Genomic DNA, 22,062 nt, shown 5'->3' with positions numbered 1-22,062 from the left:
GGACACGCGGTCAACGTGTGTTCGAGATTCAATACCCGGCCCACCGAACGGACAAGGGAGGGACTCGCGTGTCCGAGGGTAAGGCGAGTCAGAGAGAGAGAGAGATGACAGTCCCAATCTTATACAGTGACGCGAGAGGTCCAAATCCAAAATTGCCTCAAACTTTTTTCTATCACAAAAAAAATCCCAAACTTTGGGTTTAGTCCCAAATATATCTCGAATTTTTTTTTGTCTAAAAAAAAACTTTCAACCTATTCTTAAATCTACCACATGGTCTTGTCCCAACTTGACGTGACATTTCCACATTGATAAAAAAAAAATTCACATCAACAAAGTAATGATGTGATAAATACGGACCGACATGACAATTTTACATGGATGAAAACTCCACCCCAATAAGTACTGTTGAAATTCTCCAAAATACAATCGTTCTAGGATAAGAAAATTAGGAACAACGGTGATTTTTGAATAGAGGGTTAATGGGGATGGATTTGATATTAGAATAAAAAACTAGTTATTTTTCTCTTAGACAAAAACAGTTCAGGATAGATTTGGGACCAAATCTAAAGTTTAGGGTTTTTTTTAGAAAAAAAAATTGGAAACAGTTTTGAGGCTAGACCTCAAGTTCGAAAATTTTTTTGAGATAAAAAAAGTTTGAGATATTTGAAATTAGACTTAAAATTTGGATTTTTTTAGGGAATTAGGCCTACCTTGAGCAAACACCTTCGGTTCCAAGTAATGAGGCCAAGTCTAGAGAGAGAGAGAGAGAGAGAGAGAGTGTGTCATTTATGTGAATTTATTGAGAAGGCGACCCTCTACAGACATTTTCCCAAAATTCAGGTGCCCTAATTCCTGGAAGTAATCTGGGCCCTTAAAGGGGTTTTCATCACAATGGTCATCTCCTGCTTCTCCGATAGATCGACCTCCTCGCTGGCTACCGTCCGCCATTTGAACAGCCACACCAAATTTGCCACGAAGTACTCCAAGTGCAGCATCGCAAGGCCATACCCTGGACAGATCCTCCTCCCCACCCCAAACGGCATCATCTTTATCTCCTTGCTTCCCGTGATGTCGAATCCGATGGCTTCTCCGCCGCCGCAGCTCAAGAACCTCTCGGGCTTGAACGCCATCGGGTCCTCCCACACCTCCGGGTCCCAACCCATCTCCGCCACCATGAAGTTGATGGTCCCGTCCTTGGGGATCACGTACCCGCCCAGCTCCGCGTCCTCCGTCACCGTGTGCGGCACCACGAAGTGCAACGGCGGGTGGCGGCGCAGCCCCTCCAGCACAATGGCCTTCAGGTAGCTCATCCTCTGCAGGTCCTCCTCCTTCACTTGCTCCGCTCCTTGTCCCACGACTGATTTGATCTCATCGTAGAGCCTCTCTTGGATTTCTGGGTACTTGACCAGGTTGGCCACTATCCACTGCAGCGCCGTAGACGTTGTGTCGGTGCCGGCGTTGAGGAACTCCGAGCAGAGGCTCACGAGCTCGTTCTCCTCCAGCTTCCTCTTCTCCTCCGGCAGCTCCAGGTCCAGGAGCGTGTCCACGTACGACACGGTCCAATCACCATCAACGTCATTCCCGTTCTCCTTGGCTTTGCTCAATTGCTCTCGCTTGGCCTTGGATCGAGCTTTGATGAGCGGGACGAAGACCCGATTCTGGTTCTTGTAGAGCTCGTAGAACTCCTTCCATCGGTTCCGGAGCACGAGCTTGCTCAGCCGCGGCCAGAAATTGAACACTCCGAACCGTCCCATACCCAGCATCAACCGTCGCTGAGTCTCCTCGATCTGCTTAATCTGCTTCTCCTCGAGCCTGTCTCCGAAGCACATGAGGACCAGCAAGCAGAACATGGCGTATTGGAAGTGGTCGACCACGCGGACGACACCGCCGGGCTGGGACCTGAGCTCCCTCACAAGGATGTGTAGGACCCACGCACGGGCGCGGGAGTAGGAGCGGATGCGGGAGGGATGGAGGATCTCCGCTGTGAAGTTCCGGCGGAGGAGGCGCCAGTTGGGGCCGTAGGAGGAGGTGTTGATGCTGTGCTGGTTGGAGGAGAGGACGCGGACGATGGCGGAGGGCGGCGCCCGGTCGGAGAAGACGGCGCCGTGGTGGACGAGGGCCTGGTGGGCGAGTGCGTGGGAGGAGACGAAGACGGCGGGGCGGGGGCCCATGTGGAGGGTGACCATCGGGCCGTGGCGGGCGCGGAGGGAGCGGAGGACGGGCTCGAGCTCAGAGAAGGACTTGCGGAGCCATAGGAAGTTGCCTATGACAGGGAAGGCGAGGGGCCCTGGCGGGAGGCTCTTCTTCTTCTTGGCGTGGGAGGAGAGGAGGTTGACGGTGGCTCTGAGGAGGGCGGCGACGGAGAGGGTGATGACGACGAGGAACCAGAGATCCATCTTTTGCCAAAGAGACTTCGAGTTTTCGAGGGAGTCCGACCAAATTAAGGATTTGCAGAGAAGAGGTGGCGATTTGTTCGTTTTATATAAGCATCGGAGATTAGACGACAACTTTTTTTTTTTGGTCATAGATTAGACGACAACTTAGCCAAAACGAAACATAGTGAATGAGATTTCTTTATATGCTGATAACATTTTAGTAATATAACTTTTTTATATACTAATAACATTTTAGTAAGGATGCTGCCAATTACCTTAAGTACGATTGAGATTGTACAGTTCCCGACAAGATTGTTAGGTAAACATTTTCCTTTCCTTTTAGTAATACGATGCATCTTTAGCTTCTTTTTTCAATTCTTCCATATTAATAGAGTAAGACATGTAAATTTAATATATTTTCATTCATCAATTTAATATATTTTCACTTTTTTTTTGTCAAAATTATATTTTCACTTGATGGTGTTTTTTTTTTTTTCCAATGAAGAACGTAATTATAAGCTACAATTTATTATACAAGTAAGACCCGACGATAGTTCCTAACGATCCCAACAAAATGAGAAAGTGCATACTTATTATGAAAAATAGCACGGGTATTTCATACAGATCGATTGTCCAAGATCAAGACTTTAAGAAAAAAAAATTATCGAGTGTCAAATGGTACGAGTTCGTAACATATCATTATTTAAGAAAACAAGATGTGTTGTTGAATCAACCGCATCGAATTTGAAATTCGAAAAAAATCATTTTACCAAATGTTCTCGTGGTTGAATATTTTCGTTCATTGCATGTGCCTTTTGTTCCGCCAAGGATAGAGGTCATGAGTTTGTTTGTTAAAGAAAATTGCTTGATAGTATTTGGGTAACTGTAAGATTAATAGTCGATTTTTTGCAATAAAAAATAAATAATAATTAGTTAAAAAGTATTATGAGGTTCGCTCTTTTAATAATTTGTGACTTACAACTTATTCTCATAATTACCCAAAGATCGTTATGCTAGCAAAGCCCTTTGTTATATTCCAATGACGAAAACTTGGGAAAAATTATAAATAAATAAATAAATTCTAAACCTATTACAATTGTACCAATTCAATCATAAATATTTTTTTTGCTAATTAAGTTCTAATTTTTTTTTTCAATTGACATTGTTGGCGCCGATGTGTACAATTTTTAAGAACTTTTAAATATATTTTTTAAAATTTGTTCATAATTTTTTTCCTATCATGTTCTTTTCTTTTTTTAGGATTGGCAAGAGGCCATTGGCTACGAGGCGTAGGCTTGTATGCATTGTCGATTGTTGGGCGAACGTCGTGAGCCCTCACTCACAGCTGGGGGAGTGCCACGACCCTCGCCGCCCTCACAAAGTGGCCGACGTTCTTTTGTCGGGCCTAACAAAGAAAAAAGAAAATAAAAGAAAAATGGAAAAAATTATTAAAATAAATAAAAAAAATAAAAAATTTTGTTGACATTAGTAATTTCTGGTTAAAATTAATCGGACGATTTGAATTAGCACTTATGCCAAAGATTTAGGACTTAATTGACTAAAAAAATTAAAATTAAAATTACATAATTATAATAGGTTTATAATTTTTGTGGTAATTTTTTTTCAAAAATTTGCGGTTCAAAAAGTCAGTGGTTATCCATCCGTCTTCATATTCTTTCTGACCCGATTCTTAGTCCAATAAGGTAAGCCTCGTGTTAGCATTATTTAAGAAGAAAACGAATGGCCTCGGACGCTACGTTTCGTGAATGAATTTCCGACATGCTTCCAGATGAATTCCTAAAGTTACCAGGACGCACGTTTCTAATTAAGATCTGTATATGTAACATGGAAAAAGACTTTGACCCCAAAAAAAAAAATCGAAAATGAGAATTGATGCGATAAACTACGTTCGAGTGGGCTGCCTGAAACGACTATCAACGTGGGAAAGGACAAATTTGTTGCCGGCCTGTAGCTAGACAGAGACACACGTGTTCGTTTGTGTGAATTTCATGACGAGGCTCGCTCTCAGTCTCTCTCTCTCTCTCTCTCTCTCTCTAGAAGGTGAGCGACCTCTTCGATCCTCTATATTTTTTACGCCTGCAAAAACCGTTGATTTTGCTTTGATTTGCTGGAGTTTTAATTAGAATTTTAGTGTTTCTGAGGCTTAGGTGGAGGATCACATCATAGATCTATGATCTTGATTTCTTGCTAAGTGCTATATTAAGCTAGAAAAGCTGGAATTGTAGCATTATTTCCAATTAGGATGTTAGATATTCTACAGTTGATTCCCCACAAAAGAATAAATTAAGATCCATTATACCAAATGAATCTCCAGAGTTGTTGCATTTAGTAGATTCTGCAATCATGGGGAAGCCCGAGAGCTTAGAAAAGCGGAAGAATATTGTTAGTGGCAATGAGCATTTTGGATCCGAAGATGAAATGTATAGTATCGCCTTCTTGGTAGTTGATTCTCTTAACGCCACGATGGGTGGTGTAGAGAGTTTTGAAGAGGACGAAGACAACAATCCCCCAAGTGTGATGTTAAACTTGCGTGTGGCCATTGTGGCAGGCGAGCTTAATCCTTGGCTTTCCTCGGACAATGATATTTCACACTCCAAAAAAGAAAAAATCTCAAATTTTCAAATTTCATATGTCATAAGACTAGTTTTTTTTTCCCCCATAAAAACGGAAAGGGGGACGGACAACATAAGTACCGTGACAACTTTCATATAAGCGTCAAAACTTTTCGAATGATACTAAACTTATCTTTAAGTGATTGCTCAACTTTCATACTATTTTCAGGTTTTTTGTGTTATAAAGTGAAAGGACTTCCTCGTATTTTAATATCGTAGGTTATTTTCTAAAATAAAGGTACATAATCTCAATTTCATTTTAAATTAAGCACGTATTGGTTAAGACAAACTATAAACAATATATAAAGAATAAGCTATGCTGTGTACTTTTATTTATTTATTATCTCCTTTTCATCGCCTGATGATCAACAAAAGGGAACCATATACAACATTTTAGTGATATGAATGTTGTTTATTTTTGCATTCCGTATTACCATTTCAATTGAATAAGATATGTCGTTTTAGCAGCTTTTATACTTGTTTCGACGGTGTTCTTTTTGTGCTTGGGCAACATTCGAGTAAACTTCATAGTTTGGATTTGAGGAATGGTGAATTGCTCGAGAGTCTATGTTTATCAAGATCTGGAAAGTGATATTGTTTTTATTTTTCAAAGGATACTTCGCACGACATAATTGGTGTAAGTGGGATCACGTAAAGCTAATCCGACGCAACCATGCAATGGCTATTTTACTTCAGAAGTTCTAGACTTCTCAATCTTTTGACATCTTACAGTAGACTTTTTTTTTTAAATATATAGTATTACCGACATTAGTGGTTAAGATAATCTGAAAGTCGGGTCAAAAATTTTTCATGAAGCTGGCGTCCGAGAATGGGTCAAACCATTTTGGTCCATACGTCAACCCAAATATTGATAAGCTTCATCCTCTGACTTTTCTTCCTCGCGGTTTGAAATGTTGAGGTATCGAGAAAGCGTTGAAAAAGTCCTAAACGATTTTTCAATTCGGACTTTTTAGCATTTTTTTTTTTTAGTTTGACCATTTTTTTTTTTGCATTACAGATTTGAATTATCTAGTATACCGATTAATGGTTAAAGTAATTTGACAGTCGTGTGAAAATATTTCGTAAAAGAGCGGTCCCGATGCCCGAAGCTCCCACTGTGTATGTGGTCCGAGAGAGGGTCGAACTATTTTGGGTCCGACGAGCGCCTAAATAGACATGAGCCATCCGAAGTAGTTGTTAGTACTTAATTCATGCACATGAATAGTAATCAATTTTTCACTTTACAATATTTAATTCATTGCATATGATTATTTAAGAGGACGCGATGTCCTCATGATTCACAATATCGATTTGAAATTTGGAAAAATATCATCTTATCTAATTTTCTCAGAGTTCTATATTTCCCATGCATGACATTGGCCTTTTTCTAGCTGTAGAAGTATCTAAAGTGCTTTCATTTTCTCAAATAAGAGCCCGAAACAGCCATTGTTTCAAATAATGGCATGAATTGCCTAGTAGTTTCAAATAAAGGCATGACCAAGAGTATTTTTCATCATTTACTCTTTTTTTTTTTCTGTTTTTAATTTTTTCTTTGTTGCAGCCCGGCCGTTGCCGACTATTGGGCAAGGGCTTGCTAACCAGTAGCAAGGGTTGCCTCACCCAAGCGCTCATTGGCCTCGCCTGTGTCCCATCGAGGGCGATCTCGTCTCGACAGCCACGGGTGAGGCCGCCCCTCGAATGTGGCCGTCAAGGGTGGCCTCAGCCACAACCCAGCCCTCGTTGATGGCCAACTAGCATTTGAGACAGGCCACCAATGAAAAGGAAGGAAAAAAAAAGGGAAAAAAAATAAAAGAACAAATAATAATAATAATAATAATAATAATAATAATAATAATAATAATATGACAAAAAGGCCAAAATGCACTTAATCATGCTTCTTTTTTTTTTTTAAAAATAAGGGCATTTCAAACCCTTATTTGAAATAAGATTGACTTTAAACCCTTATTTAAAATTTTTCTATATAATAATAGGATTAAGCATTTGTCACACGTCAGCAGCCGCATAGAAATCTTCATGGCCCAGTATCACGATAACTCCAACTAGTATTGCAAAATAAAAATAAAAATGAATGACCTAATTCAATAAAATTGACATTTTCAACGTAAGCCTTGAGGCTAACTTCGTGAATGAATGTTGGAGACATGCTTCCAAATGAATTGTTAAAGTAATAAGTACGTAAATATTTGGGATTTACATATGTTACATCAATTACGTAATTGTGTTAATAAACAATACTTAAATGTGGCAAAAGGACACTTTTAATGTCAAAAGTTGTGTACGAAAATAACTTTGGTGCCAAAAGTTTCAATCGAATCACTTTAGTGTCAAATTTTTTTACAAAAGATCACTTAAGTGCCAACTTCAATATTCTTTGCGGGAAAGCTGACATGGCTTTAAGGAGGTCCATCGTGGCATTTTTTTATTAATTTTTTTAAAATAATTTAAAAAATAAGATAAAATTTTCAAAAAAAAGTTAAGGGATAACTAGGCAGCAAGGGCTATAGCCTCACTGTCATTGCCCTACCCGTTGCCCGCAAGGGGTCGGCAACCCCCGCCGGCCATGCCACCCCCCCTCGTCGCCCATTGCCAACGATGGTGTGGCGGCGGCGGCGGCGACGAGGGTTACAACAAGCCCTCATTGCCTCTATCTATTTTTTTTTAATTATTTCAATTTTAAATAATATTTTTATTTTAAAATTTTCTGTTAAATTTTATTTTATAAAAATATATTTTTAATTTTTTTCTCTAAATTTTGAGGTCCATGTGGAACCCACGTGGACTTCGTTTTTTTTTTTTAAAAATACCCATTAAAATTAAAAAATTAATTAAAAATGCCACGTATTAAGACTGGTTGTAATTTTTCGTTGGACGCACCAAATTGATTATTTTCTCTTCGACTTGACACTAAAATGATTCAAATGAAATTTTTGACACTAAAGCGATCTCTATACTCAATTTTTGACACCAAAAGTGTCCTTTTGCTCTTAACTGCTCGACGAGGAAACGTAGACCATTGATAAGACACTCCACCTAACTCCAAGTTCTCTTTTAATTAGATTTCAGACATATTAAAGGGAGAAATTAGACAAGTGAATGGGGATTGGCTTAGTGTATATAATGGGGAAATTTCTACGTTTTTCATAGTTAAGAAAAGAATGATTCCGTGTCTCTCATGACTATACTACTTTTCTAAATTTAATTCTAATTTTTTGTCTTGACCTTTATATATAGACATAAGTAATAGGCCCATGCTTTTTCCACTCCGTGTATGGCTAAAACACTCCTCATCACAATATAGCATTCTGCCCGTTTTACCCATGGGTCCCACTTTTCAGCATCGGATAGTTGCCGTGCGTTGACTTCTTCCTTCCATCTCTCGAAGGTCTCACTTTTTAACATCTCCTTCATTCACTCTTTCTCTCTTGGGGGCAATTATCTTCCTTCCACCTTGTTTCTAAAACGTTATTTTCTTGCCGTGGAGTTGGAGGATGCAAAAAGTGATTTCAGGGTTGCGAGCTATGTTACACGGACACACCTCTTAGGAAAAATTTCTTGTGTCGGACACTGATATCTGTCTGATCTGTCCGACACACGCCGGATACGCGGTCAACATGTGTCCGAGATTCAATACTCGGTCAACCAAACGGACACGGGAGGGACTCACGTGGCCGGGGGTAAGGTGAGTCAAAGAAAGAGAGAGATTACATAGACATGAGAGAATGGGGGGAAAGGAAAAAAATTGGGGGATGTAACTCAACCGCACACGGCATTTCTGCCCGCACACATGCGCAAGAGAGCACATTTTGGGGGCGGTACGAGTTGACTGAGTCGCTGAGTCAAGACAAGAAGAGCGAAAAGAAAGAGTTTTGAGTGGAGGGAAAAAAGTTGAAAAGGAAGAGGTCAGAATTTTTATTTCTGTTCTTTATAATGATATTATTATTATTATTATTATTATTATTATTCAAATCTTAAAAATAATAATTTATTATCTATATATAAAAATATATTATATAATATATAATGTGTTCCAACGTGTCGAAATTCTTTATTTTTTTAAAATTCACGTGTCGGCGTGTCGTGTCACGTGTTGTGTCCGTGTAGTATAGGTTGTGAGGCCACAACAAGTCCCGTGATTGCAAGTCTCCACACTGGATATCCCCATATGGTACTCGCCGGAGACCTTCCTAGGTAGCATCTGCTTTGACCTCTCCGACGTATCGATCGCAATCCGCCAGACAGTCCGCTGGCCGTGCTATAATACCGCCTCAAGGGCGACAACATGACGGAGAAGAGGAACCGCATCTCTAGCGGCATCTAGTTCTCCGTCCGGATTATTTTCTAGTTTCTTACATGAATATGGTAAACAAGCGTGTCTGCAATTGAATTGGAGCTTCGAGCCGTGGCGTTTGCCTTTGTTTTTCGAAGAGCTATTTCACCATGGCTCTCGCTCCCGGTCTTGCTCTCTCCATGCCATGTTTTACAGAATAGCGTGGGAAGAAGATAATTGCCTAGGAGCGAAAGGAAGGGGGGCAAGGAAACGAAAGAAAGTGGGACCCGCAAGAGAAGCACAGACCAAAAAAAAAAAAAACAACCAATGAGATGGAACGCATTAGCTTTTAGGTGCTATGAAGTGGGACCCATGAAGGTCAAAGTGGTCGCAATACCGTGACGAGGAGTGTTTTAACTAAGGTGGAAGAATTGCAGAAGAGGGGCCATTTCGAAGGGGAAAAAATCTACAAAATATAAGGCTAAATCCCCAAAATGAAGCTTCAACTTTTGCAAATGATCATAACCTTTTAAACAACTAAAAAGAGCTTACGGAAAGTTTACTCGAGAGCGACCAAAGTACCCATCACAAATTTGCTTGGATCGAAAAAAAAAACTTCGTTGTAATGTGAAGTAGATGGCCCCAAATCGCAAAGGTTGGTACTCTAACCATGTAAATCCAAATCAAAGGAATTAGAAACAACGACGAGGTAGAGGAGAAAATATTGCATACCCCCTTAGTACCATTCACTGAATGACACGTGTTTGACGGGCCCCACCTTTCAGCTTTTCAGAAATCTCTTTCTCCCTCACTCTCTATCTTCCGTAAACGTCCCTCCACCCTCTCTCTTATGCAACGCTCCTCCCCCTTTCTTCTTCCTCTGTCTTTACATGGTTAGAGTACCAACCTTTGCGATTTGGGGCCATCTACTTCACATTACAACGAAGTTTTTTTTTTCGATCCAAGCAAATTTGTGATGGGTACTTTGGTCGCTCTCGAGTAAACTTTCCGTAAGCTCTTTTTAGTTGTTTAAAAGGTTATGATCATTTGCAAAAGTTGAAGCTTCATTTTGGGGATTTAGCCTTATATTTTGTAGATTTTTTCCCCCTCAAAATGGCCCCTCCTTGGTCGCAAGTACTCCAAGTGAAGCATCGCGAGCCCGTACGCGGGACACATCCTCGTCCCTGCTCCAAAGGGCATCATCTTTATCTCCTTGCTCCCAGTGATGTCGAACCTGCCCGCTTCTCCGCCACCGTAATTCAAGAACCTCTCGGGCTTGAACGTCATGGGGTCCTCCCAGACTTCTGGGTCCCAACCCATCTCCGCCACCATGAAGTTGATGGTCCCGTCCTTAGGGATTACGTACCCGCCCAGCTCCGTGTCCTCCGTCACCGCGTGCGGCGCCAGGAAGTGCGCCGGCGGGTGGCGGCGCAGCTCCTCCAGTGCCACCGCCTTCAGGTAACCCATCCTCTGCAGGTCCTCCTCCTTCACTTGCTCCGCCCCGGGTCCCACGACTGATTTGATATCATCGTAGAGCCTCTCTTGGATTTCTGGGTACTTGACCAGGTTGGCCAAGACCCACTGCAGCATCGTGGACGCTGTGTCGGTGCCTGCGTTGAGGAACTCCGAGCAAAGGGTCACCATCTCCTCCTCCTCCAGCTTCCTCTTCTCCTCTGGCAGCTCCACGTCCAGGAGAGTGTCCACGTAAGATACGATCCATTCGCCGTCGCCGTCATTCCCGTCCTCCTTGGCTTTGTTCAGTTGCTCTCGCTTGGCTTTGGATCGAGCTCTGATGAGCGGTACGAGGACGCGTTTCCGATTCTCGAGGAGCTCGTAGAACTCCTTCCACTGCTTCCGGAGCACGAGCTTGCTCAGCCGAGGCCGGATATTGAGCACTTCGAATCGCCGCAGACCCAGCATCAGCCGTCGCTAAGCCTCCTCGATCTGCTTAATCTGCTTCTCCTCGAGCCTTTCTCCGAAGCACATGAGGACCAGCAAGCAGAACATGGCATACCGGAAGTGGTCGACGGCGCGGACTACCCCGCCGGGCTGGGACTTGAGAGCCCCCACAAGGATGTCTAGGACCCACGCGCGGGCGCGGGAGCAGGAGTGGAGGCGGGAGGGATGGAGGATCTCCGCCGTGAGGTTCCGGGGGAGGAGGCGCCAAGTGGGGCCATAGAAGGAGAAGCTGACGGAGGAGAGGATGCGGCTGGTGGCGAGGGGGGGCGGGCGATCGGAGAAGACCGCGCCCCGGCGGACGAGGGCCTGGTGGGCGAGGGAACGGGAGGAGACGAAGATGGCGGGTCGGTAACCGACATGGAGGGTGACCATAGGGCCGTGGCGGGGGTGGAGGGAGCTGAGAACGGACTCGAGCTCCGAGAAGGACTTGCGGAGCCATACTAAGTTGTCAATGACCGGGAAGGTAAGAGGACCCGGCGGGAGGCTCTTCTTGTTGGTGGCGGAGGAGAGGAGGTTGACGGTGCCTCTGAGGAGGGCGCGACGGAACGGCGACGACGAGGAGGAACCAGAGATCCATCTTTCAGACTTAAAAGTTTTTGAGTGAGTCCGACCAAATTAAGGATTTGCAGAGAAGAGGTGGCGATTTGTTCGTTTCATATAGGCAAATGGAGATTAGAGGACAACTTAGCCGAATGAAAAAAATAAAGGGCGACGTCCTACCATTAGTAGCTGTACGGTGTAGTCCTCACTTTGTACTTTTTCTTTTGCAGTTTTGCTTACTTCAATTTATACTTCATCTTTATTGTTAAACCAACCTCAAATTAGTATTGGAATTAGGAATTAATACCAGTAAAAATTTCAAATTGGTTTCCCACCACACATTTACTCGAAACTGATTTTCGTCTCACAAAAAAATCAAAATCGATATGCGACATATTTATCCCAAATTTACACGGTACGCACCTTAAATTAATTTAAATCGGTATCTCTTATCCAAATTTATCCTCCGTTAAATTGCACAAGTGTCAACACACGTGGACTTATCACGTCAGATCTATTATTCTCTACGTTAGAACCGTCTTGTAGTCGCCTGCTACGTTTTGCAAACGTATGCATTTTGATGGGATATTGGAAAGACTGCTAAAGGATTGTCGATTTGGATCGGGGTGCCAATTTGAATTTTCTTGCGAGACAGAAAATTAATTTGATCGAGGCGAAGTTCCCGTTATGCTACTGGTCCAAGGAAGGATCGAATCATCTGGGTCTAAGGAACACCTAAGGATACACAAATCATCCAAATGATTCATTGTGCTTCATTCAAGCAAAATGAATAAGAATTAGTTTTCACTCGGACAATGGATCTAATTCATAACATATCGTTAGTTAAGAGAAAGAGATGTACTATCAAATTACAACACCTGTTTGAAATTTTAAGTCATCAATTTTTACCGAATTTTTGTAACTTGTCTGAACTTTTATCTGGTCATATATAATAAGATAGGGATGACGTGATTATTATATTTCGATGTTGAGAATTTATAGTTCATTTTCGGGGGACGAAGGATCCGGGTTCAAAAACAGTAGTGACTCGTCTTTACAGTTTATATTTTTTTCTCCCGATTCTTAGTCATCAAGCTATATCACAATGTTAGCATCAGCATAGAAAATTTCATTGACTAGTATCACGATAACTCTAACCAATACCAATATTTTTTTTAATGGCCGAATGCAATAAAATTAACATTTTCACCATAAGCCTCCGATGCTAAGTTGGCCAACGAATCTTGGAGACGTGGTTGCATATGAATTACTAAAGTAATAAGGACGTAATATCTTTTTTTTGTATGACTATCATATGTTACATCAACATCGTAACGACGGTAAGAAACTATCTTTAATTGCTCGTCGTGGAATGACAATATTTTATATCACACTCAACCTAAATACAATTTTTTTAAGGAAAAAGATTTCAGAAACATCAAAAGGAGAAATTTAATGGAATATATACAGTAGATATAGACCTAGACAAGTGAATATGGATATGAACAAATGTGCCTCCTACGTAAACATCCCCAAATTGTTAAAAATTTCAGGTCGAACTAAGCAAATATTAAATTAGTTGAACAACGCGTCGAGCGATCCTCGTTAGAACACTATTACAAAAGACACGTTCATTAGTTTAAATACCTCGGTCGGAAATTATAACACGAGCAAAAGGAAAAATTAAAAGATAAGATCTCATGGGGGAATCAATTTCGAAATGTTGTATGTCCAAGCCTAACTCCTTAATTTTGACCGGAATATGGACCGTACCTTTGCAAAGTAGCCTGCAATCTAGTGCTATTTCTTCTTTAAGTTAGCTAATCTCATTCTTAATACTAGATATGAGATGATCAATACTAGTAATTTAGGATATACGCAGACGATTATAATGAAAGATTGTCAGTGCGGTACCCGTGAAACGGTGAAATCAGCGTTTGGCTTGGCGTTGTGATCGCAGTGGTGGTTAGAAAAGCTTCGCATGCATCGTCTTGGTCGCCGCTGGGCACCGACTTATAGGAGACGTGCGTCTTTGGGGAATTTTCACAAACACCTTTAGGGTTTCACCTGTTCATTCATGTGAACTTATTGAGAAGGGAAAACACTCTGCGGACATTCTCCGAAATTTAGGTGCCCGGATTCCGGGGGCAAATCTGGGCCCTCAAGGGGTTCTTCATCACCATGGTGAACTCCTGCTTTTCCGACAGGTCCACCTCCTCGCCGGCAACCGTCCGCCACTGAAACAGCCACACCAAGTTCGCCACGAAGTACTCCAAGTGCAGCATCGCAAGCCCGTACCCGGGACACATCCTCCTCCCCACCCCGAAAGGCATCATCTTTATCTCCTTGCTCCCCGTGATGTCGAACTCGCCGGCTTCTCCTTCGCCGCGGCCGCAGTTCAAGAACCTCTCGGGCTTGAACTCCATCGGGTCTTCCCAGACTTCCGGGTCCCAACCCATCGCTGCCACCATGAAGTTGATGGTCCCGTCCTTGGGGATTGTGTACCCTCCCAGCTCCGCGTCATCCGTCACCGCGTGCGGCAGCACGAAGTGCGCCGGTGGGTGGCGTCGCAGCCCCTCCAGCACCACCGCCTTCAGATAGCCCATCCTCTGCAAGTCCTCCTCCTTCACCTGCTCCGCTGCTTGTCCCACGACTGATTTGATTTCATCGTAGAGCCTCTCTTGGATTTCTGGGTACTTGACCAGGTTGGCCATGATCCACTGCAGCGCCGTAGACGTCGTGTCCGTTCCAGCGTTGAGGAACTCATTGCAGAGGCACACCATTTCTTCCTCTTCCAGCTTCCTCTTCTCCTCCGGCAGCTCCAGCTCCAGGAGCGAGTCCACGTACGACACGATCCAATTGCCGTCGTCGCCGTTCCTGTCCTCCTTGGATTTGCTGAATTGATCTCGCTTGGCCTTGGATCGAGCTCTAATGAGCGGGACGAGGACGCGCTTCCGACACTCCCAGAGCTCGTAGAACTCCTTCCACCGCTTCCCGAGCACGAGCTTAGTCAGCCGCGGCAAGAAATTGAGCACGTTGAACCGCTGCAGATCCAACAGCAATTTTCGCTGAACCTCCTCGATCTGCTTAATCTGCTTCTCTTCGAGCTTGTCTCCGAAGCACATGAGGACCAGCAAGCAGAACATGGCGTATTGGAAGTGGTCGATGGCGCAGACGACGCCGCCAGGCTGGGACTTGAGCTCCCCCACAAGGATGTCGAGGACCCACGCACGGGCGCCGGAGTAGGACCGGACGCGGGAGGGATGGAGGATCTCCGCCGTGAGGTTCCGGCGGAGGAGGCGCCAGGTGGGGCCGTAGGAGGTGGAGCTGATGTTGTGCTGGTTGGCGGAGAGGACGCGCATGGTGGCCAGGGGCGGCGGGCGGTCAGCGAAGACAGCGCCGCGGTGGACGAGGGCCTGGTGGGCGAGGGTCGGTGAAGAGACGAAGACTGCGGGTTGGGAGCCGATGTGGAGGGTGACCATCGAGCCGTGGCGGGCGTGGAGGGAACGGAGGACGGGCTCGAGCTCAGAGAAGGACTTGCGGAACCATAGGAAGTTGCCGATGACCGGTAAGGTGAGAGGGCCCGGCGGGAGGCTCTTCTTCTTGGAGGCGGAGGAGAAGAGGTTGACAGCGGCTCTGAGGAGGGCGGCGACGGAGAGGGCGACGAGGATTAGGAACCAGAGATCCATCTTTCGCCGGTGCGACTTTTGACTTTGACCAAATTAGAACTTTGCAGAGAAGGGTGGAACCATTTGGGGTCTAACGAGCAGCTAATAAGCACCCACAGGTAACGCCAAATAATTCTTATTATGGGACTTAATTTAAGTAAGAAGTAAAGGTGTCAAACTAGTAAATCTGATCATATCTAATCTATTTTGACTCATTTTCACGTGATATAAATTTTAATACGATTCGACTCGTATTATTTAAATATTTATATATTTAATCAAATTATAAAATATTTATCTTATAAAATTTAAAAATATAAAAATTATTTCGTCAACCACCATAAATTGTGGCCCACATCATTGCCTACCGTCGCCATCGCGGCCTGCCCGGCACGATGTCAAGTACAACAAGGATAAAAATAAGGTTTATCCACCGAAAGGAGGTGTTTTGGACGGCAAAGTAATAAAGCTGATCGTGCCCAGCCGGTCCCTCTTCCTCCATAAGTTTCATGTCCTTGGGAGGGTGAGCTCCCCAAGAAATGCTCGACTGCGCCGGCATGTCTGCAAGGCCCTCGGTACGAAAACTGTGCGAAGATGATGGAGCAAATGGCGATGAAAGTTCAGGCGCCTCATCAGGAGCGATTTGCATATGATTTGACGTTCCTTGGGATGGATGTGAGGCTGCTGAGGATAAATGGCGAACCTCGGAAGCAACAAGGAAAGCCAGAGGAGCAGGAGGACGAGAAAGTGTGGCGGTTCTTCTTATTGAGAAATGCGAGAATCGGCTTGTCCTGGTGGTGGGTGATCTTCTTGCTGCTTCACCCACTGCGGGGACGGCGGCGACAGTAGGCTGGTAGCCGCGGCAATGGGGAGAGACGGCGGAGGCGGGTGGTGGAGGGCGACGACGGGGCGCAGGCAGGCGGTGGGGTGCGATTTATAAGTGAATAAAATTGATCTTGTGAAACAATAGATCATCCATGGAAAATGTGTTAATTTAAAATAGATATATAAATTTTTTTAAATTTGGCGAACCCATATTTGACCAAAAGAGTGGGTCATCGACCCATTTTGACACATGACGTACTTGCGAATCTCGATATCATTTTGAGGCCAATTATTGATAATAAAAATATGTAAATTTTTTATTAAATATATTTCGAGTTTAAACCGTTTACGAATATATATTGATTTGTTAAATTGATCTGTGAAAAGAAAATCTTTGACGGATCAAGAACTGGGGCCTAAGCGTGCACGGGAAAGCTTTTGCAGATTCACATTGGCACTAAAAGACAAAAGAGAGGGGATTGCATATTATATATATATTATTTTGTGGGGTCCATTGAAGAAAAGAAGAGAAAAAAAAAAAGGCAGGCGGTTTTCCCTTCCTTTTCGCGCCTGCAGAGAATCTGTACAAAAGAAAAGAGAGCCTCTTTCCTGCTCAGAGAGCCGCACCGCGAAGGAGCAGGAAGGACGTCGCCCGGTAAAGTTCATCGTACGAAGGAGTTTTTAGTTCAGCAGTACCGATCGATTGTGCTTGATGCATGATCACGGTGATTTGTACTTCGTAAGTTTTTTGACTCCCGAGTTGTATTATTATTTACAAATACTTTGGATTTGGGTGTAATTTAGGTATGAAGAATACGAACGTATTAAACGATTGTAATTCCTATTCTCTCTTCGATTATAGTGGATTGTTCTTCTCTCTCCGTGGATATAAATATCGATATTCGGATCGAACCACATAATCTCTCATATCATTTATCGTTCCTCGTTATTTTTCTGTACTTTTGTATTGACTTAATTTGTAAGATCCCGATTAGTTTTCCGCATCATATCACGGCACTTTCAACCTAAGCTATATAAGTTTTAATTAAAAGCTATTTATGACAAGAGAGTTGAGTCCTGGACCACGGACGGCTCTCTGCGGGGATAAAGCCACATGGAATGAACGCATGACACCCTCATTGATCGACGACCTGTGTAGGTTAATAAGAAGGCTCTTGTGCCTGCATAAAACCGGCGGCGTGAAGATGCGGGAAACTATGCGCTGAAACGAGGAAAGACCGGTTTCGACATGTCGCGGGATGTTTTGTCACTAATGGAATGATAGGATCAGTTACGAACATGATCACGCGATTATGATGCCCGACCTTCTCTCCTCTACAAAGACGGGGAAGCATGTATTAGAGAGGAACGGTGGATCGTCGCAAGATTTGGGATAATGCCTGATTATGAGGTGGAGGATCTCTTGGGGTCTTTTAAAAGGACTCTATCAAAGTGCACATTTTGTGCTGACTCATTGGCTCAAGGTTTATCAAAATCTATCTGGAAAAATACCAAATAAGGATCGAAAGTGTCTTTATTTTCTCAAATAAAGACTTCAAAGAAGGCATGATTAAGGGTATTTTAGTTATTTATATTTTATGAATTTTTTTTTTATTTTCAGCCTCGCCTGGCTGTTCCGTTCCTTGAAGGAAAAAAAGGAGGAAAAAAAGGAAAGATATTCAGAAAATGTAAATGACTAAAATATCCTTGGCCATGCCCTTCTTTAAAACAAAGAGGGCACTTCAAATCCTTACTTAAAATAAAGTCCAATTCAAATCTTTATTTGAGAAAATGATGACACTTCATGCATTTATTTGAAATTTTCCCGAATCTACTCGCCTTTTCATGTTTGTCGATGGTGCGTCGCTGTGGTGTTCGTGAAAATGAGAGAGAAGTCAGCTTGTTCTTCCCTTAGAAGACTTGCAGATGGGAAGCTAGAAGTCTAGACTCATTTGAAACCCGCGTTTAATTGATTTTACGGTTCAAACCCCATAGTAACTCATTTTTTATTTATTTATCCTTTCGTCTCAAACTCTCGTCTCCTCCTAACTAACAACTTAGGATGGAGCTTGAAGTGGACTAGCGAAAATAGTAATGCGCTTACTTATGAGCTTGCAAATTGAGCTTTTCATTGAATATGAACCACATCTTATTTTCCTTTTAATGATCTCCCATCTAGAGTAAAAAAAAAGGGTGTTAGTAAAATCTTCTTTAATCTATCATCTTGATGTAGGCTTTCATTTCTCCTTGTAATAGTTGGACTGCTTTGATGGTATGAAAGTTTTTTTAGAAAAAAAAATTCATTTTTTAAAATTATGCTAATACATTCATGACACTGTCTTAATGAATATGAATTAAAAAGTGGGCCTCTGACCCGACGATGGGAAAGGCGGTATTCTTAAAAAATAGAAAAATCAGAACCAAGCCATGATGATACGGGTCAATTCTTTCTTCTTGCGCCAAAGATCTTACCATTTTTGAAGCAATTGGAGTTACATCTCTTTTTCATTTCCATTCAAGATTTGATCCCTCTAATTACATAACGAGTGTAGATTTGAACTCTATTAAAGTTAATTAAATAGACTAGGAGTGCGGCTCAAATACAGATCAACCCATCTAATCATCAGGAGAAGCAACGTAGATCACGATATCCATCGTTGTGCATGAGAAAGGCCAAACTTTCGGATGACCGAATACTATAAATTCACATTTTGACAATAAGCCTTGGACGTTAAGTTCGTGAATGAATCTTTGAGTCATGCTTCCAAATGAATTACTAAAGTAATAAAGACGTGTACTCTTATTATTTGTGTATGTTACATCAAAAACATAATTGCGAGAAAATTTTAAATAAGAGTATGAAATGACATCAATTTCTCAAAAAAAAATTCAGAGTGGATCTCGTTTCAAATAAAAGTATGAAGCAGTAAAGTTTATCTCAAATAGTGGCCTACTTTTGTCGGCCAACATTTTCCAACGACTAGAACAATGATAATTTTAACCGAACATTGCCATTGGATGAAAATTAAAGAAAATCCCCAAATTGAATTGAGATTAAGTTCTTTGTTTTGAATTTTTGGAGTCTTGTAGTTCTTCCTTTCCAAGTTTGATCACATTCAACAGTGGCAAGTCAGATGTCACAAGAAGTGGTTAAAAAGATTATTATTGCTATTGTAGGCAATCAAGTGAAGAAAGATTATGGGGGATGAGTATATTGTACAATTGCGTCGGAGGTCCTAAAATTTTTAAAAAGTACAAATAATTCATAAATTTATTAGGAAATGTAATTGAATTCTAAAATTTTCAAAAAATATAATCGAGTCCTAAAATTTATTAAATTTGTGAAGTCAAATTCTTCTATTGATTGCACTTCTGAAAATTTTTAGGATCCGATTGCCCTATCGTGATAAATTTTATGATTTAATTGTATTTTTTAAAAATTTTAAAATTTAATTATATTTTTGTGATAAATTTTATGATTTAATTGTATTTTTTAAAAATTTTAAAATTTAATTATATTTTTGTGATAAATTTTTATACTTTCAGTGTACTTATTCGTCACGACCAGTAGCTAGACGTTAGAAACGTGGTCTAATGAACGAGAACTTTCCTCTAGTGATTATCAACCCGCTAACAAGCTTGAAAGTACTCGCGTTTAACGTGCAGAAGGACAAGCTTGTCGGCTACGTGTAAAACGTTGACAATTTCTGAGGAGTTCCGAGTTTGAGCTAACGAATACTGAAATGATAGGACAGTTTCCGGAGCGATCCTTGTACTAGAGTTGCTACTGAGTTGGGTGGTTTAAATAAGTTAGTACAGAAATTGAAAAACGAGAAATTAAAAGATAAATACTCATGGGGCTATACCAATATTAAAGTATAGTATTTTCAAACCCCATCCGTATTCTTGAATTTATTGAGAAGGCGACACTAAATAGATATTTTCCGAAATTCAGGTACTCAAATTCCGGGGACAAATCTGAGCCCTAAGAGGATTCTTCATCACTATGGTGAACTGTAGCTTTTCCGACAAGTCCACCTCCTCGCCGGCCACCGTCTCCCATCGGAACAGCCACACCAAGTTCGCAACGTAGTACTCCAGGTGCAGCATCGCAAGCCCATGCGCGGGACACATCCTCCTCCCTGCTCCAAAGGGCATCATCTTTATCTCCTTGCTCCCAGTGATGTCGAACCTGCCCGCTTCTCCGCCACCGGAATTCAAGAACCTCTCAGGCTTGAACGCCATCGGGTCCTCCCACACTTCCGGGTCCCATCCCATCTCCGCCACAGGGAAGTTGATGGTCCCGTCCTTGGGGATCACGTACCCGCCCAGCTCCACGTCTTCCGTCACCGCGTGCGGTAGCATGAAGTGCGCCGGCGGGTGGCGGCGCAGCCCCTCCAGCACGACCGCCTTCAGGTACTCCAGTCTCTGCAGGTCCTCCTCTTTCACTTGCTCCTCCCCTTGTCCCACGACTGATTTGATTTCATCGTAGAGCCTCTCTTGGATTTCTGGGTACTTGACCAGGTTGGCCATGATCCACTGCAGCGCCGTGGACGTCGTGTCGGTGCCAGCGTCGAGGAACTCCGAGCAGAGGCTCGCGATTTCTTCCTCCTCCAGCTTCCTCTTCTGCTCCGGCAGCTCCAGGTCTAGGAGCGTGTCCACGTACGACACGATCCAGTCACCGTCATTCCCGTTCTCCTTAGCTTTGTTCAGTTGCTCTCGCTTGGCCTTGGATCGAGCTCTGATGAGCGGGACGAGGACGTGATTCCGATATTCGTAGAGATCATAGAACTCCTTCCACCGATTCCGGAGCACGAGCTTGCTCACACGCGGCCAGGAATTGAGCACGCTGAACCGCTGCAGACCCAGCAGCAACCGTCGCTGAACATCCTCAATCTGCTTAATCTGCTTCTCCTCGAGCCTGTCCCCGAAGCACATGAGGACAAGCAAGCAGAACATGGCGTACTGGAAGTGGTCGACCACGCGGACGACGCTGCCTGGTTGGGACTTGAGCTCTGACACGAGGATGTCGAGAACCCATGCACGGGCGCGGGAGTAGGAGCGCAGGCGGGGGGGATGGAGGATTTCCGCCGTGAGGTTTCGGCGGAAGAGGCGCCAAGTGGGGCCGTAGGACGAGGAGCTGATGTTGTGCTGGTTGGAGGAAATGACGCGGGCGGTGGCAAGGGCCGGCGGGCGGTCGGCGAAGACGGCACCATGGTGCACGAGGGCTTTGTGGGCGAGGGCCGGGGAGGAGATGAAGACAGCAGGACGGGAGCCTACGTGGAGGGTGACCATTGGGCCGTGGCGGGCGTGGAGGGAGCGGACGACGGGCTCGAGCTCCGAGAAGGAGGACTTGCGGAGCCATATGAAGTTGCCGATGACTGGGAAGGTGAGCGGGCCCGGCGGGAGTCTCTTCTTCCCAGCGGGGGAGAAGAGGAGGTTGACGGTGGCTCTGAGGAGAGCGGCGACGGAGAGGGCGACGAGGATGAGGAGCCAAAGATCCATCTTTTGCCAAAGCAACTTTGAATTATTAGGTTTGGACAAATGGAGGATTTTTCTGGAGGTGGTGATTTGTTTGTTTCACTGCATATATGATTCGAGACAAGATGACAAAATGAATTTGGCTACCATATTGGTGAGTCATAAATTGATTACTTAAATTTTAAATGGATCATAGTTATGTTACTTAAAAATTTAATGAGTCCTAAATGAATTTTAAACGAGTCATAAATAGGACTATTCGGGGGTTGGAGTAGGTAAAACAGTACTCATTA

General features: G+C 43.3%; 3 protein-coding genes and 1 pseudogene across 4 annotated transcripts; all 4 read right to left on the bottom strand.

Moving 5' to 3' along the window:
• Nucleotides 1-769: 769 nt before the first annotated feature.
• On the bottom strand, nucleotides 770-21,793 carry LOC115750168 (cytochrome P450 89A2-like). Its single transcript, XM_030687353.2, has 2 exons — nucleotides 20,230-21,793; nucleotides 770-825 (listed from the first exon to the last, which is right to left on the bottom strand). Exon 1 carries the CDS (start codon nucleotides 21,791-21,793, stop codon nucleotides 20,240-20,242), a length of 1,554 nt encoding a protein of 517 aa, XP_030543213.1. The 3' UTR covers nucleotides 770-825; nucleotides 20,230-20,239.
• LOC115750224 (cytochrome P450 89A2-like) lies at nucleotides 771-15,565 on the bottom strand. 2 transcript variants are annotated; one of them, XM_048279198.1, is made up of 2 exons: nucleotides 13,917-15,565; nucleotides 771-830 (listed from the first exon to the last, which is right to left on the bottom strand). In XM_048279198.1, the coding sequence occupies exon 1, from the start codon at nucleotides 15,482-15,484 to the stop codon at nucleotides 13,922-13,924; it is 1,563 nt and encodes a 520-aa protein (XP_048135155.1). In that variant the 5' UTR covers nucleotides 15,485-15,565; the 3' UTR covers nucleotides 771-830; nucleotides 13,917-13,921. The 2 variants fall into 2 exon arrangements, with proteins under 2 accessions (XP_048135155.1, XP_030543300.1); XM_030687440.2 differs by having other exon boundaries at nucleotides 783-827; nucleotides 13,914-15,565.
• On the bottom strand, nucleotides 837-2,491 carry LOC115750226 (cytochrome P450 89A2-like). Its single transcript, XM_030687442.2, has one exon. It carries the CDS (start codon nucleotides 2,394-2,396, stop codon nucleotides 846-848), a length of 1,551 nt encoding a protein of 516 aa, XP_030543302.1. The 5' UTR covers nucleotides 2,397-2,491; the 3' UTR covers nucleotides 837-845.
• On the bottom strand, nucleotides 10,380-11,832 carry LOC115750167 (annotated as a pseudogene).
• Nucleotides 21,794-22,062: the final 269 nt, after the last annotated feature.

The sequence above is a fragment of the Rhodamnia argentea genome, chromosome 1, assembly GCF_020921035.1.
Source record: "Rhodamnia argentea isolate NSW1041297 chromosome 1, ASM2092103v1, whole genome shotgun sequence".
Lineage (NCBI taxonomy): Eukaryota > Viridiplantae > Streptophyta > Magnoliopsida > Myrtales > Myrtaceae > Rhodamnia > Rhodamnia argentea.
Note: the sequence above shows the minus strand (reverse complement) of the source record. Positions and strands in the feature narration are given on the sequence as shown.

What these genes read in the sequence shown, in the direction of transcription:
- LOC115750226 (XM_030687442.2), bottom strand. Translation starts at nt 2,396, where the DNA reads ATGGATCTCTGGTTCCTCGTCGTCATCACCCTCTCCGTCGCCGCCCTC.
- LOC115750224 (XM_048279198.1), bottom strand. Translation starts at nt 15,484, where the DNA reads ATGGATCTCTGGTTCCTAATCCTCGTCGCCCTCTCCGTCGCCGCCCTC.
- LOC115750168 (XM_030687353.2), bottom strand. Translation starts at nt 21,793, where the DNA reads ATGGATCTTTGGCTCCTCATCCTCGTCGCCCTCTCCGTCGCCGCTCTC.